The sequence below is a fragment of the Lytechinus variegatus genome, chromosome 15 (genome assembly GCF_018143015.1).
Source record: "Lytechinus variegatus isolate NC3 chromosome 15, Lvar_3.0, whole genome shotgun sequence".
Taxonomy (NCBI): Eukaryota; Metazoa; Echinodermata; class Echinoidea; order Temnopleuroida; family Toxopneustidae; genus Lytechinus; species Lytechinus variegatus.
Genome location: NC_054754.1, coordinates 30189391 through 30207876, shown reverse-complemented (window position 1 = coordinate 30207876; position 18486 = coordinate 30189391). Strand labels below are relative to the sequence as shown.

The following is an 18486-nucleotide window of genomic DNA, read 5'->3' as shown; positions in this document are numbered from 1 at the left end:
GCGGGAGTGTTGGAAAAAGGGGAGGTGGCGAAAGAGCCAAAACTGATCACTCCGTCAATCCTGTATGGTGTTTGAACAAGAGATGGCGTTTCTAAACCACCGACGAGGCGAGGATTGATATTATTGCATTGAAAATGTACAGCGAGCCTAGCTAGCCTAGTAGTGTAATATTTTGTCAACATTGATATCATGTGCATTTCATATGGAGGAGTCGATAATGCCGAACCGGAAGTAACAACTTGCTTTCATGTCTGAGTAAATTTCTCGGTGTCAACTGGTAAAAATGGGCAGTCGTCTGAAGTAAGTATAAACAAACGTAGATTGTTTATTTGTGATGATAACTCTTTGATTTTTAACATGTAGTTTTCTCGCGAAAACAGTGCGGGTTTGGGATTAATTTAGCACTCAGGATCTGGCAATGTCAATGACGATGCCATTGCAGTCACTTTCATTTCAAAAGGCAAGCCTCGGGCTCAGCTCTGAGCTCTGGCATTCGGGGGCAGATTGGCATTGACGGGCAAAAAATGTTATTTCTTACTGATCATAGACCTTATCATTGTTAGACCAAACGCTTCAGTCTCCTTTACATTGGTTAAGTTCTGCTGACTCTGTTAAAAATGACAAAAAATGTTAAACCTCCAATAAATAGACGGCTGCCATACCGTATAGTTGATAGCGGGCAGCCGTCTGTTTTGAGGAGTTTTTTAACATTTAAAAAATTTCTCCTCACCATTCTCCTTGCCATTGGGGGGTTTGCAATGCAAAAACCCTGGACGGGGATCTTTGATTTTTCACTTCATTCTAAATAATTCCATAAAAATAACTAGACAGTGCAGTGCTAGATCCCGGTAAAGTTTGATACGGTACTAGTATTCTAGGCCCTAGGCCTATTCCGATTTGGCCCTAAAACTAAGCACCAAAATTTGGGAAAAAAATAAACTTGATTTATAAGAAAAAAAAGCAGTGACTTCGAGTTGTTGCACAACTCCCAGTTTATACAATGGTGTTATAATACACAAATATATTACCGTTGCGTTGGAAAAACTTTCGGGTGGAAACCATTGGCCAATCAGATCATCTCTTCTATATTGGGTTGGATTGCTTGTCGATCGTACGCAAGCGACCAGTGGCGGACCGTAACCCAGAGGAGACAATGCATTGGAGGAGCACAGCATTGTTCACAAACAATACAGTTTAGAAATTTTAAAAATTTCTCCTCGTACACAGACGGCTCGCAATCGTGCAGCCGCCATTGGGGGGTTTGCAATGCAAAACCCCCTGACGGGGAGCTTTGATTTTTCACTTAATTCTGAATAATTCCATAAAAATAACTAGATCCCGGTAAAGTTTAATACTAGGCCCTATTCCGATTTGGCCCTAAAACTAAGCACCAAAATGGGGAAAAAATAAACTTGATTTAATTTAAAATAAAAGGAAAAAAAGCAGTGGCTTACTTCGAGTTGTCCTAACACTCCCAGTTTATCCAAGTGTGTTATAATATAATACACAAATATATGGCCGTTGGAAAAACTTTTGGGTGGAAACCATTGGCCAATCAGATCATCCCTTCTATATCGGGTTGGATTGCTTGTCAAGCGACCAGAGGCGGACCGTGACCCGGAAGAGACAAAGCATTGGAGGGGCACTGTATCGTTTGTGAACAATGCTCAATTCATTGCTTTTGATAATACAATAGTGTTGAATTATTGTTGCAATAAATTGAGGGCAGTATTGCATAAATTTATTTTACAGGCGTTAAAGAAAATTACAATGTTTCAACTTACCCTATGTTCCAACTAACCCCGGTCTCCCCTATTATTGAACATGTGTTTTTTGTGGGAAAAGTTAAGAAAACAAAATCAATGATGAGCTATTTTGACCATATTTTTCATTTTTTTTATTTTGACCATATTTTATTTTATAATTTTGAGAATATAAAGACTGAAAATGTGTTTTTGGCCATTTTTCTCTCACCTGCGTAGCAGAGGAGACTATAGTCGCCGCTTTTGTGATTCATATAACTCGGACATAAGAGTAATAAAATATCACTGAACATCCTTTGCAAGTTTCAGCTCACATGACCAAGGTCAAAGGTCATTTAAGGTCAATGAACTCTGGCCTAGTTTAGGGTATTTGTTGAATTACCATCATAACTTCAAAAGTTTATGGATCTGATTAATAAAACTTGGACATAATCAAGTATCACTGAACAACCTTTGCGGGTTTTAGGTCACATGACAGAGGTCAAAGGTCATTTAAGGTCAATGAACTTTGACCGAGTTGGGGGTATTTGCTGAATTACCATCATAACTTTGAAAGTTTATGGATCTGATTCATATAACTTGGACATTAAGAGTAATCACGTATCACTGAACATCCTGTGCGAGTTTTATATCACATGACCAAGGTCAAAGGTCAATGAACTTTGACCATGTAAGGGGTATTTATGAAATTACCATCATAACTCTGAAAGTGTATTGTTCTAGTTTATAAAACCTGGACATAAGAGCAATCAAGTATCACTGAACATCCTGTACGAGTTTCAGGTCACATGACCTAGGTCAAAGGTCATTTAAGGTCAACAAACTTTGGCTATGTGGGGGTATTTGTTGAATAACCATCATAACTCTGAAAGTGTATGGGTCTATTTCATAAAACTTGGATATAAGAGTAATCAAGTATCACTGAACATCTCATGCGAGTTTCAGGTCTTATGACCAAAGTCAGAGGTCATTTAAGCCAAGGTCAACCTTCCTCTGATCATGCATAGAATCTTTTGATCATGTGCAGAAAGGAACTACGAACTGGCTTATTAAATGACCACCAAAGTGTCTGTTTGTATTTAAGTAAAAAACATGTGCCAAATGATTCTGGAAGAAATTGTGTAATTGCTGAGAAATTAGCAAATAAGCATGGGATTTGGGTCAAGTGTCGGGCCTACATTCAAAGCAGTAATGATACACTGTCCCACGTGCACTTATCTGTGTTGGTGATCTTCAGTGTGGACATTTTTCAGCGTAGATTTCAAGATTTCACAAAGTTCAGTTTATGTAACTGTCCCAGATCTAGATCCTCAATGATATACATGTACTGACAATTATTAAAGCCTGGTTTTACAGACTTTCTTGTGAAATCAGTATTTACTGCAACTAGTTTCATTTATCTTTAAATCTAGTTTTTAAGTTGATCCCCATGTGTAATCTGCTAAATTGTAAGGGAATTGTTTAGTCTATTACAACATTGGATTCTAAATATGGCAAGCGTGTGTGTCTATATTTCACAATACAATGAAGATATTGTGGGTAAGGTGGTCAATATGGAGTAGACCTACTCAGAATTGGATCAAGGATTGACCAATGAGGGAAGCAGGACCCATTTTCTGCCAAGCAAACAAGAAAAGAAAAAAGGTTCTATAAAATTCTAGCCCTGGTGTGGTTTCCTTCAGCGAGAAATTTATCGACACTGTGCTGTACTCGACCCAGGTGAGGTGAATGGGTACCCGGCAGGATTAATCCCTTGCATGCACTGAGCGTCGGTGATGGTAGCTTGAGCTACATGTAAAGCCTGGGTAATAATAGCAGCGCTTTATATCCTCAGGCAAAAAGTGCTAAATCCAGCTATTATTATTCAAGTAAAATTTGTTCCTTTGACTAGATTAATATTCTGACATTGTTGCATTGGTGTGTCATTGTACAATGGGTGATATCCTTGTTTATGAAGTAAATATTGACCATGCTTGTTAATGGATTACACAAAATAAAGCCATGCTAATAAAGGTGAGTTTAATACAAGCATTCAAATACTCAACACTCCCACATTGCTAAATGGAAGCACAGTGATATAATGGACTATTAAACTTTCCTCTTTGTTTTGGGGGGGGGGGGGGGAGGCAGTGGTTGGGTATATATACATTAATTTGGAAACAGGAAAAACTGGGTATTTTCTATTCTACATGTACATGTACTTGTAAGAACACACAGAAATATTATTAGAGAAGTACATCCCACACTTAATTATAATGTGAATTGAAGAAAGGGAATATTACAAAATAACTTGTAGGCTTACATGTACATTATATTATATCCACTTGTTTAGTGTACAGTATGTAAACTGATATATGTCTTGCAGGTACATGTAGAACCATTCTTTAATTTCTAATGTAATTGTAAAAACACAAAGCAAGGCTTCTTGATTGAACAGAGCTTTAAGATAATCAAAGCATGTTGAATGAATATACTGCACTGTCGGTATGAATCATGTAGACAGTGTATGCAGTAGTAGTGGTTGTCGATTGCATGTATTGAAGGGGAGTACACAGCTATTTCTTTATCCATTTATCTCTCTGAAACATGGTGGTGAAGCATGAATAACTACATTAAACGCTTGTCTAAATGCAGAGAATTTTACAGAGTATTTTTAGAAGAGATGTTCATGCATTCTAGCATGTCATGAATATCAGCCATATCAATTATCACTATGTTTGCCTGTTCAGTCAGTACATGAAGTATAGTACAGGTTTCCTTGAAAATCATTCTTTGACATATCTCTGACTCTTTCTTTCTGTAATTCTGTTCCGGCACATAATTAAGTTCTCTATTTTCCTGTACTCATTTGATATTTTCTTCATCTGTCAATTTCATTATTTTACATGGTGTCTGAATGAATAGGTAAGAGAGCCCCCCCTCTCCAACCATAACACTAACAGACACCCCCCCCTCTACTCTTGTCTGGTGAAATCTCTTTCATCTTCTAATGTTGGCATGCATCTGGTTGAACCATCACTTGAATTGTACATGTGCATGACTGGCTTTAAGAGGAAGGAAGGAAATGGTTTGTAGATTTTGGCAAATTTGCAAACATACATTTCAGTATTCACGAGATGTACATACAAATTGTAGATGGATACATCATACAGTGTAGCCTTACAGATACATGTACATTCTTAATGTAGTCAGACTTGTACGTTCGTCTTCTCCAAAAATGGTCATTTCCAATATAATATCTCTGACACATAGTCTCTCTTGGGGAAAATATCCATTTTAATAGGCATGTTCACACCTTTTTTTTTATCCGGAATATGGGTTGTGCAGCTTTCAGAATCACATTTCTGCATCAAGGATTTTTCTTTCTAGATTTTTCATTAAGTACAGTAGGAGAAGGATATTACCCACATCAAAAGTACTATTCAATTTGCTTTATTCATGGGTTCTTGGAGATATCCTTACAAAAACCATACAATTTTGAAAGGTTACCATAATGTGCAACTCATAATTTATTTCTAATTCATTATTATTTTATATTTCTTTATTTTACCAATGTTTATATTGTTTTATCATTTATTGCTTATATATAGTTCATTCATTTATTTTATTTGTTTTCATAGATCTATTTATATCTATTTATTAATTGTCATTTTTTATTTTCTGGGAGATTGGGGCAGACATAACAAGTGCTTTGCTTTCACACAGAAAAATTGCCCGGTATTCTCTGATCGAGGATGGGGGAGTATTTTGTGATGAAAATAATCTCAAGAATAGATAGGTTTACTGAGTTGTATAGACTTCCACTGTACAATAAACATCCCAGCCACCATGTAAACCAGTTAGATTGGTGATACTCATATATCTATGCACTTGTTAATAATCATCCCACCTGTCTTGAGAGCTCATTTCTCTCATCTTTCACCTCTTTGATCTCTACTAATGAGGTGCTTCAATTCATTTGAGTGTCCGTTTGTACATACCAAGTAGGGCTAGGCCTCTATAGTTTCCTGATAAGGCCTGTGTGAATGCACCCTCATAATAAGCCAGTTCGGAGTTCGATTCTGCTCATGATCAGAAGGTCATTTGTACTAAAGTGACATGGCGGTTTAAATTTTTAATGAGATAAGCACCAACTATGATGTCTTGATTATATTCTTTTGAAACAAAACACAATGATGCGTCAACTATAGCGAGTGGTACTGTACATGTATGTTGGCCAAGAACATTGAAGAACATGTATGCTATGCATTCAAAGTAGAAATGCAACCAAACCTTCATAGAGTGTCCATTGTTGTGCTATTCTAGTCACATGGTCTATGCAATTTCTGCATCCTGCTATGTAAGGCATGCTTATCATCTTGCTTTCAAATCTGCATTATATAATGAAAGAAATGAAAGGTCATTTGACCAAAATTGCCCATGAGATATGTAACTCTGAACTGGTCTATTACATGACTTGTCTCCTGGTCCTAAAAGTGTTCACCCAATATATACAATGTATTTTTAGTATCAGTAATACAGAATTTGAGTGTCAGTTTTACATAATACATGTATTTGCATTAGAAAATACAAAATATGTGTTTCCTTAATATTGGGTTTGTATAAAAGTGTCAGGCCTACAGGCTACCACTGTATTGTACAGTGCAGACTGCACAGAAACGTTGTAAGCCTAACAGAGCGCTAACAGTCAGTGAGCCCAATCAGCCCAGTCACATCTTTTGGATTGTGAAGTCAGAACATGTATTTCAGTGTATGAGTAATGCATTGTGGTAACATTAGGCATTGCTGCCACATTACCAGTTGTAACATGGCCTCTATTAGTGCATTGTTAGCGCTAAGAACGTTTCTGTGCAGCCTGACAGTAAACATTCCAGCCACCCTGTAATATAAACCAGTTAGATTGGTGATGGCCATCAGATGCACTTGTTAATCATCATCACACCTGTTTTAATAGCTTTTTTCTCTCATCTTTCACCAACATGATCTCTCTACTAATGGTGTGCTAATATCAACTTGAGTGTCAGTTTATCCCCAGAGGGTGGGGGGGAGGGGGCTTACATTGATGAGTGGATACCATGCGCAACCAAAAAAAAAACGTGAAAAGGATGTCTTTTTCAAGATAGGGCATGTTGCGTACATAACGTAATAAGGGTGTCAAAAACACTGAAATAATGAAAAATGGGTATCCTCATGTCAATGGAAGTGCCCCTCCCCCCCCTCTCCGGGCAGTTTATACACAGATAAAGTGTAAGAAAGAAACATGACAACTTCTTTAAAAGTGCACATAAGTGGTAGGGGTACATGTACGTATTATGGTACCATTTCCCCTGTTCTGCTTTGATGTGAGCTACAATCAAAATTTGCAGAATTCAATTTGATTTTGTGACAATTTAATTGAAGCCCTACATGTAGAATAAAACAACCCAAAACTATGGCACTATAATGCCATTGTGACAGCAATATTGTCCCCTGCATCAATACAACTTGGCATAATGTCTAGTTTGATTGAGTGGTTCCTTGTACTATTCTTCTCCAGTTCATTGTGAAGGTATTCTTAAATTGTTTGTACTATACTTCTAATGTTGAACATAATGCTCTGTGCCATGTGTGTTTTCATGGGGATTTCCCTTCCATCTAATCTGCATTGTTAGTATGATCTTTATTATATCATGGACCTACTACTCTGATATGCTTTTCATACTGCACTTTTTGTCCTAAATTGGTGGGGCTAAGGGGGGGGGGTCTTAGCCCCACCAATTTCCCGGGTTAAGCTTAGCCCACTTCGTTTTCACACTACGTTTTAGCAAAGTGGGCTAGCACGGTAAATAGTACGGTACTATCTGGCCCTGCAAAAAAGCAGGGTTAGCCGGCTTATTGTGATGCTAGCACCACAATTGCGGTGCTAAGAGATGCAGTGTGAAAACGAAAAAGGGCTAAGGAAAGTGGGGCTAAGCATTAGCCAATCACAGAAGTCGAATTGCACGTTAATCATGCTCTGTTTGGTAAAACCATCAATATTAATGAGCTGAGGGATAGTCCGGGGTTAAGGCATTAACCACGGTTGAGCAGATAGTATGGGGTTAAGAAAAACAGTGTGAATCGAAAAAAAGATAGTATGGGGTAAGGATAGTCCGGGGTTAAGGATAGTATGGGGTTAACCGTTAACTTAAGGAAATGCAATGTGAAATGCATATTAAAGAGGAGTATATGTACAAACTTGTGTTCTTTTAAATCTTCACCTTTTAACTTCAGTTTTAAGTCTACTGTACATGTATATGATATCTTTTCAAGCTTGAAGACTTTATTTGAATGTTTCCTGTGGATTGCGTTTTTTTTTATTTCACTTGTTGCTGTGGATCACTGGTTAATGTGATTTCTTAAAAAAAAGAATCCTACTGATTCTTGTCATTAAATGAGGAAGTTTGGGGGTGAAAAGTGCTTAATATAGAAATATTTGCTAAATATGGTTGTGATTGAATAGAGTATAATTATATCAAACATGTGCAATCGAAACTTGCCTTATAATGTCTTCATAGTAACTGTTCATAGAGGATGAGGCAATCAAGTTTGCTCATACATGTACATACGTGTAGATTTTCCTGTACCTAGAGCACCAACCAATTTGACCTACATTATAAACAATGCTTTATTTAATATTCAGTGGGCCACAATGGGTAAACAAATTGAAATAAGTAAATTAATGAATCAATCAGATCCTTCAGTAATTGTAAAATCAATTAAAAATGAATGATGGATTGTACAGTTTAATAATAATAATAATATAGGGTATATATATTCCGCACATATCCACCCTGTTATTAAAGTGCTCAAGGCGCTCCTATACATGTATTACCCGGCTAAGCTAGGCATTCATAGCGCACACAGCTTTTTAAGGAATTACTTCCTACCGGTACCCATTTACCTCACCTGGGTTGAGTGCAGCACATTGTGGATCAGTTTCTTGCTGAAGAAAATCACGCCATGGCTGGGATTCGAACCCACAACCCTCTGTTTCAAAGTCCGAAGAATAATCCACTGGGCCACAATGCTCCACAATTGAATTAATGAATGTACACAAATACATACTGTACATATGATTAGAATGAATATTAGTTAAAATGTTATGTACATTTAAAAAAAGTGAATAGATTTTTTTTTAAATTATAATTTACAAACATTCATGTACCCTCTGTAGTGACAAATTCAGTGCGTGTGACATTAATGAAAAATGTGGACAAACAATTTAAGTTGTACATGTACTTTGTAGATTTGCATATCATAATTTGCATACAGTGTATCATATTAAAAGCCACCATTTTTTTTTGTGAGTGAGTGAGTGGTGACACACTTGGCATCATATCCTAATCTAAGATTCAGGATTGATGAGAAAGAAAAAATATTTCAAGATTTCATAATTTTTCTGAAAGATAATAAATTGCAACTTTGATACCAATCTGCTAACAGTGGAATGCAGTACATGTACGTAGAGTATACAATTTTATAGGAAACATTTTGAAATACAAGTAGATTATGTGTCATACAATCGCCCTACATTCTTATTAAAACTTCTTTCTCTAAATGTTTTCTCTTGTTTCATTGCTCTATTATCCACAAAAAGAGATTTATTTGGTAAAAAAAATATGAAAATACATGTATCTCCAAATATTATCCAGTGACCTTCTACATGTACTGTAGTTTGTTCCTATTAAACCATGGACTATTATATTAAATACTGAGTCATGTCTACAAATATTTCAATTGTCCCATGACTTCAAATCACCTAGGCCATAATCACTTTTAAATTCCAGTATGGCTATTATTGTTACCAACAATAGAATATATTTCAACATTTTCTTTAGAGCATGTGATCTGTAAAATTTTCAAATGAATATTCAACCTCCAAAAAAAGAGAAAGGAAGAAAGTTCACAATAAATATTTGAACCCAGGATGTCCTGAATATGCTTGATTTCGAAGGTCGTTAAAAAGGAAACCAGACGTTCTATTTTGTTTTATCCGGTATAAGTTCATGAGTTCATTTTATAGTTTTAATACTTTATTTTTTTTATTGTAGGACTAACCCAGATCATCTGTATGAGGCTTTCTTTGAAGTAGCTGCTCCAAGTGATGATAACCCTGGTGAGTATAGAGGTTTTATTTGCTTTACTGTAATTTGATTAGATATAATTGTAAATCAATTCATGTATCTTATTTAGAAATGTTTATGTATTTATTTATCTTTTTATTCTTTGATTGATCAATTCATACATTTATTCATGTCATTCATTTGTTCATTCATTCATTCAGCCATTCGTTCATTCATTCATTCATTCATTCAGCCATTTAGTCATTTATTTGATAAATTAATTGTTCATTTATCAATGTTTCTTCATGAAATTATTTACCATTTATAGTCTTTAACTGGGGTGGGGATCATTAATATTTTTCAGCATGTGGAAATTGTCAGAAATTCTTCTTTTACCTTTGAAATAATTTGATAATGATCATAATTATGATACAAGTGATGATTCTGATGGTGATTATGGTAATGATAGTATAATGATAATGAGTATGCAGCCTCTTCTTGCTCAGCTCGTTACGTCTACCGTAAACCATGTTGTTCTGTGCATGCTTGCTTGTTACAAACAACAATAAACACTAATATAATTTTGTATGTACATGTCAAACCTTTCACTTTCAGCACCCCATATTGTATCTACATTTCCACCCACCTTTCATGATGAGGTGGCAGCCAAGGAATTACCAAGGTTCTGTTTTCCTTGTGATCTTAGCAGGTATGTACAATCTTTCCTCACTCTACCAACTATGGGTTAACAACTTCAGGGATAAAATAATAATATTTCACTCCTTAAATTGGCAACAATTGGCAATTTTATTTATTTTTTACCATATAGCTAGTACATGTATTTTTTTTAAATCGCACCCTGTGTGGATATAAAACACGAGTCAAAACAAATTACCATTGCAAAAAATTAAATCATTGCCTTTTTCTAAAGGGATTTTCCGTCAAAATATATGCGACTTTATGTATCTATGCGTAGATCTACTGTATCACGTATGAATCGTATTTGAAGTGATATCAAGATTTTCAGTAATAATGATTTTTCTCTCTTTCTGATCATATTTCAGTGATCATATTCCCTTGTTTATGTGCTAGCATTCAGTATTAGTAATAATGATAATAATAATAAGATATTGTAGAAGTATGTAATGGCTGGCATTCTCACTAGGTGGTTTCAGACCGCCTCGAAGTTCGTCAGTTCCAGGTATTTTGGTAATGTGAAAGCAAACTACGCGTAATATCCCCGAAAGAAAATACCCGCTAAATAGTAGGTACTTGGCAAAATTACGAGAACTTTCGCGGGGATTTTTCTAGGGTCGCAGGTATTTTGGCGATGTGAAAGCAAATTACGGGAACTTTTAGCCCAGCGTGTCGTTGGGTGCGGCGCCGTGGGTGGCTGCTGGGCTAGTGATTTTGAATATCGCGCCTTGCCTGCTTATCATACCATACTGCGCATGCTCGTAACTTCAGGAACTTATCCCGAAGGGGTATGCTTCAGGGCGGTGTGAATGCAGGAATAATTAATGGGTATTTTTCAGCCTAAAAAAGTTCTCGTAATTTAACGGGGATTCTTGTGATCGAGGCGGTTTGAAACCACCTAATCATACAATGGTGAATTGCTCCAGAAGTAAAAAGACTAATCATTGTTGGTAATTCATTTATAATGGTAAAGAAACCAGATGGACAATCCAATGACCATGTTGATGATGTTTACAGAGATGATCAAGGACACTCATTCACACTTAATTAATCCTCATGGGACGTGTGACAATTCATTGTTCACACTTTAATACAGCTATTTATTTGCATTGTACATGTACGTGTTAGGTCTATATATGAATAAGACCTTCCCAATTGTTTTTATACAGTTAAGAGCAGCCTCAAGCTGCTTCAGGCTCTGTAGATATAAACCTAAATTAATGTGCTTTTGCGCTTTAGTTAGCATTGATTCCCATCTCAAGGTCCTTTGGAGAGGAGTATGAGCCATCAGTCTTCTAGTTTGCTTATTTGCAAGCGTACAAATGATTTCTGAGTGTTACAATTTTGTATGACGAAAAACATGTAGACAGAACCTGTAAACAGTGCTTTTAATTTTGTGTATCTGGGCATAGTATGTAGGTCATTCATGTTTGTGCAATTAATCATTGATGTACAGAGTGATAAAAGGCTATGCTTTTTGGCGTTACCCTGATTCCAAGGAACAATATCCTGCATCAGGAGTCCCGTTTGCCTGTTGTCATGGTTACAAAATAACAATGGCATTAGAAAGTGGAGTTTCACCTGCTCAGCTATTCATGCACCAAGATGAAGATTCTATATTATAATTATGAAAAAATGATTTTATATTTCTATTAGATTTTAAATTATTCATGATTTATTTAATTGTTTCAGTTTTTAATGATGCAACGTAAATAATATTGTAAAATGAATCAGTACAGGTAAATAATGATGATTCTGGTGTGAATACCCATGAAATGAAGAATGAATAACTTTCAATAGCCGTATGGGGGGGGGGGCTGTGGGAGCTGCAGGCAGGGAGAGGTAGGGCTACAAATGCCCTTCCATTAGGGGGATAAGAGTCTATTCACCTTGTCTATATTTTTTTTTGTGGGGGGGGTCCACAATGGAGTTTTTCTGTGGATTTGGTAAGCCTACATGCATCATGAATGAACTATTCCTGTCATCACTGTGTGCAATGCCCTTGTATATGTACATCATAGTGTGTTGAAATAGATAGTATGCATATAGGGCCTTGACATCGTTTGGAGACTTCACAGCTTGAATTTGGCAAAGAGCACAAGTTGAAGGCTGTAGGAAATACTCTGACTCATGTTTCTATAGGGGGAGGGCGGAGAGAGGGGAAGAGAGATAGACGGAGAGACAAGTACACAGAAAGAGGAAGAATGAGAGTTGGAGAGACAAAGAGAGAAGGGAAATTCCAACATGTAGGTGTCTAAGCATGATACGTACATGTAATTTAAAATTGAAAATGTTCATACAGTTCTTGCTGAGTTTATCAGACAAAAATATTGCATTATATAGACAAGAACAGTATGAAATTTTATCAAACAATTAAATAGAGAAAATTCATTTCTTGTGAAAAACAGACATGACTTGATGTCATGGATATGAATGGCAGATCCATGATGCTGGAATTTCCCAGAAAGAGAAAGAGAAAGGAAAAGATCAACCCTACACATACGTGTATCACCAGGTGTCTGAAAGTTCCTTGAAGTCCACAGCATAGATTACATGTAATTGATAAAGGGATCAAATGTTTGAACATTTAGTCATTGAGAGGAAGAAAAAGGGGAGGGATGGAGGCTCGGGGGGGGTACTCAATTTTTTTTTGATGGGGTGTGCCTCACGAAACTCTGAAATGGGGGTCTAGGGAACTGACTACAAGGGTAAAGTATGGGACAACGGGAACTGAATATACCACGCGGTGTGAATAACAGTCAACGGAACTGGATCGCGGCACTGTAGGTATAGCGCTGTGCATGCGCTAGCTTAGCCATGCATGGAGTGGCTACTAGTCATATGTAGGGAGTTGCGAAGCCGTACGTGCATCCTCTCGCATGCGATGCTCGCGCTTGACAATTTTGGCAGGGCAAGGGAACTGAGATGTCTCGTATCGGGGGTCTTGCGAGCGGGGCTGGGCGGCTTCTGAACTGAATTCTTGCCATTCGGAGTATCTAGAGAACTGAAAATTAGGTCTGAAAAGGGGGGTCATCAAAGCAGCACATCCCGTACCACCAATATATGTGAGTGTCCCCCCCCCCCGCGGTGGAGGGAGATTAAAACTTGTGTTGGTCGGGGCAGAACTTAAAAGAATAAATGGTGCATGATAATTGATATAAACCGAAACCCATAGAGGAGAGAAGGGGGGGAGGGGGAAGGTACATCAAACTCCAAGCAGTTCTTGACTAATACTCGTCACATCTATTGAGTGCAAGGCAGACTTGTAACTAATACACATGCATAGCAATCACAGTTTGCAGTCGTTTTTTTTATTTATGAATAATATGCTATACCGCAGATGCTTTGCTTTGAATACCCCCTAACAATGAGCAGGAAATAAAGGCTAGAATGTATTTGTTCAGGGTGATTCACATTATATCAAGACAGACCACGGACATGTATTGTTCTATGCAGACTGTAGAGGATCTTTTAAACCATTCAGAACCAGGGACCCTGTTTCGTTAACCTTGCTATAAAGTTAGAATCTAATGTTATAAACTACTGAAATCCTGCAATATGATTGGCCAAGAGCAGGTTTGCCCACCCCATATTACGTACGTGTACAATCAAGTTTACAGAATTGATAATAATGTGCAACATTTATTCTCAAGAATGTAATTTTTAGTTTTCAGTTTGATCAGAAGTTGATCGCATTGTTGCATTACATGAATGTACTGAAATATGTCATTATTTACTTGTACATTTACATGTAGCTTTGACTTCGCTCCAAAATTAAATTTTATTTGGTTATTTTATTTTTAATCATGATTAAAAAAAACAATTGATGGTGCATGTAATACACATCTGTGGTTGATTTGAATACACGTAGGAGTTTGTCTATGTATACAGTACATGGAACAAACTCACTCTGAAGAATTATTAGGCCTACTAGGAAGTGGGTATCAAATTATTAGGCACAACAATTATTCTGAAAAACAAGTTCATTTGATATTTTGCCATATGAAAGCATGTGCCAATATGGTACATGTACATGAAATGTAAACAAACAGTTCTGTAATGCTCAGTGAACATATATTGGGTCTATGGGCTAATTCTGTAATACAAAGTCCTCGACATATTTTCTGCTCGCTTTTATTTGCAAAGCATGAAAATTGCACTTTGGAATCTAAATGAGGACACTCTCTCTTGGTATGGCTTTTATATTTGTTTTCGAGCTTTAAAAAAAATGATAAAGTAGAGGTTCTAGGCATACTGCAGGGATTGTCTGACAAGTTCTGAAATCTGGCAAATTTACTTGGTTTTTGATTGGTTGAGATTGTCTGGCTGTTACTTTGGTAACTAACTCTAATAACGGCAACTTGTTAGCACTGGACAATTTTCATGAAATAGTTTTGTGGTCTTACATGTACTATAATACAATGGGGTGTTATAATTTTATTTGAAAACTGAATTGCAAATCTTATTTTTGATAGGAATATATTTCAATGTGAAATGTACTATATGTGTGAGTGATGATATCTCATATCTGGTGTTTTAATTAACACAGATAAAGCAATATTAATCATCACCTCTAGCTACATTGGCTGTCCCAACTCTGCATGGGAAAGAAAATGACATTGCACACATTTTTTCCCCATACATATATAATAATAATAATAGTAGTAACAAATTAATGGCACTAAGCGCTTTACATACCGGTACTTTACAAGTTATTACCCTATACACTTCCTTATATTCATAGATTTATGATAAAAGAGATTACAATGTACATATAGATGGTTCTTTTGTTATCATACTGGTCCATGAAATATAATCATGCTATATTAAAGTATGTGAGCAGTGGTTTAACATTAAAGTAATTTAGTATGTAATGTTACTTCAATAATATTCACCATACTACTGGTAATGGAATTCTTGGAATTACATGTAGCTTTACATGTACCATTGTACATGTTTAGCAAATTAAAAGTAGAAAATATCCACCCGCTACATGCATCTTATACCAGAAAACATTCCAATGTAGAAGCAAAGTGGTTTAATGTACTGCAGCTACCTTTATATTAATGTAATTTATTGAGATAGAGAACATAAAGTATACATGTAAGTATTTATTTATTAAATCTACCCCATCAAAAACTTGATTTGAATATGATAGAAAACAAAGCACTGCACTGTAATATTATACCCTTTTCATAAACCTATCCTCCAATTAGCCGCCTAAGAGTAATGCGGATAATTCAATAAAAATTGCGTTCATAAACTCCGAAAATAAGCCGCATTATTTTTACGAGCGACGGTCCTGAAAAAGGCGGATAATCGCCATGACAACTGGACACGCCCCCTCCGATGCGGTTGTGTGGAAAAGGGTGACCTTGTGACCGCACCATGGCAATTATCAGCATTATTTGGAAATGCGTTCATAAACTCAAAATCTTATCCCGATGCCGCTATTATGCGGATAATAGCAGCATCAGAGTAATGCGGATAACTCTTGTCCTCCTCCAATTTTACAACCAAATTATGCTGCTATTAGCCGCCTAATTCATTTTAATTGGGTTTATGAAAGGGGTATTAGATGTTTATTATCTGAATGGCTTTTGATTTTTTTCTTTAATTTCACAAAACACTGATGATAAGCACAACATGTTGTATCCTAATGAAGGATCCAATGAATCATGACCTCACACTTTACTTTCTTTGTATTTATTTTCAATATTTCCCTCCATTATTGTCATTTGTCAGGTGTAATTTTGCTTCTTGAAAATAAAGAGTCATCATTATAATAATGCACGATTCAGTGTACATGTAGATTTATCTTATTCTCAAATTTAAACAAAAAAAGGAGAAAATATTTGTATTTGATTTGGAAATTAAGATTGCAAGTTGACAGAATAAAATACCTTTTCAAACTGTAATGTGCCTTACTGCAATAGATAGATCTACAAGATAGTTTATGTTAAATATAGCAAGTACGGAAATAATAAATAATTTTCAGCTCTCTCCCAGGCCATAAATCAGCAAATATTGATTTATTATCTGATCATCGCTCATACCTTATCCAGGAACTTCATCAGAACAATTGCTGATCATGAAATAACTGGCATGTCTATGTAAACTATCGGTTACATTCAAGTGAACATATATATCATCCGAGACAGGGTGGTAGGAATTAATTATTCCGTTTAAAGGGCTGTTTCCTTTATACTTCATTTTCTTTTCTCTTAACCGCTTAGAGGCAATTTTGCGATGTTGCAGTATATAAAATTGTTATTATTTATTATATTATTTTCATTTCAGTATTGGGGCTGTTATTGAACTAATTTTAGCTGTTATTTCTATGGGGGCTACTTTTGGAGAAGAAAAAAATCACACATTAATTACAATACACATTATGATAAACTGTTTGTGTTGGACTTTGTCAATACATGTAGTTCTACAGTGTACATTGGCTGTTGAAATGATGTACATGTACATGTTAAGAAAAATTCTTGAAAAAAAATGTTGCAGATTTGGGCAATTCTGATTTAAAAAAAACACCCAAAGGACAAGGTACATGTAATTCAGGATATTTAGGGGTGATTTGACCTGAAATGGCCAGGCAGAATCATCCATCTCTCTTGGTTACACGTATTTCTCTATGTTGATCCTAGAATTGTGGTTTTGAAGGGGGTTAGTTCAAAATACTTTGTGTTCAAGCACTCTTTTGCAGGTCATAAAAATAAATGTCTGTTTGAAGAAGGTTTGGTTGTGTCAAGGTACAGAACGATAGTATTATCTAAAAAAATAATTTGAACCCAAGTCACACAAAACTGAGATCTCAATTTTGATTCTGCATTCTTTGGTTGACTGAAAACATATTGTGACTGAGTTCAAAGCGAGGGAGAATTCTGTTAAATTGAGTCTGTTTAAAAGACTATGCAATATTGTAGCCTTGTATTATGATCCTGTAAATCCGATTCAGCTAGTCTCTGAGCTCATGCAGGAAATATATCCACAAATTGATGACTTTAGGAAAAATGGATTGCAAATACATGTAGGGCATTATTTGTAGCATTGTTTTCTGTTGTCAAATAATTTGTGTACAGTTAGTCCATTTGGAATGTATTATTCTTTGTGGATTATATACATTTGGATATCTGATATTTATTTTTACCATTCCCATTAGGTTAAAATGTTTTTGAAATCCATCTTGTAATATTTCACATCCCTCATTTACTGTGAAATTTCTTATTGCGAGATTGGAGAGTACATATATTTACTTTTGTGTATGAACCTTTTACCTTGACAGTATTGTTTGTTATTGTGATTAAAATGACTGGCTAGTGTACTCCTCAGTGAGTGGAGATATTGTTCATGTACATGTATGTGTGAGCAAGTCTGATTTTGATGAATGTAATAATATATTATCTGAAAATAGCAAAGAAATGCAATGTTTGAAGCATTACTTTTGTTTGGTTTATTGATCATCCCAAACAGTATAAAATGTATTCTAACTTTCTTTGATTCCAGTGAATATGATAACCATAGAATCAGTGCTCAACAGCCGATCTCCATGAAGCCGTCCATTAGCCTCGTTACAAAGTGGGGGCTTCAATATAACATAGCTGATTTATACACTAACATATTACATATAGGACTCATGGGCCCGTATTCTGAAGTCAGGTTTAACTTAGACCGTGGTCTAACTCTGTGCTAAAATTATGGGAAGCCAAAAGTCTCAAAATTTTTATCAAGTTGTATGTTTCTTATGTTTACTGTGCTCTTTCCTGATCCATCCATGGTAAAGACAATCATCTAGTACTTATACTTCCTAGACAATTTTTAAGGATTTGAGAGCCAAATGAGCTGATATATGATATCTCTACCTTTAGTGATTTATGCAACAATTGGTTACCCATATTTAAACCACAACTTTAAACCTGAGTTAACTGAAACCCGAC

At 35.9% G+C, this 18486-nt stretch overlaps 1 protein-coding gene across 4 annotated transcripts in view; it reads left to right on the top strand.

Annotated features, from left to right (window-relative positions):
• The first annotated feature begins 150 nt into the window (after positions 1 to 150).
• LOC121428515 (DENN domain-containing protein 1B-like) overlaps positions 151 to 18486 on the top strand; it is a 76048-nt gene continuing 57712 nt past the window's right edge. For all 4 annotated transcript variants that reach the window (XM_041625194.1, XM_041625192.1, XM_041625193.1 and 1 more), the window contains exons 1-3: positions 151 to 300; positions 9836 to 9900; positions 10463 to 10556. In XM_041625194.1, coding sequence (XP_041481128.1) covers positions 284 to 300; positions 9836 to 9900; positions 10463 to 10556 — 176 coding nt within the window. In that variant the 5' untranslated portion in view covers positions 151 to 283. The remainder of the gene's footprint in view (positions 301 to 9835; positions 9901 to 10462; positions 10557 to 18486) is intronic.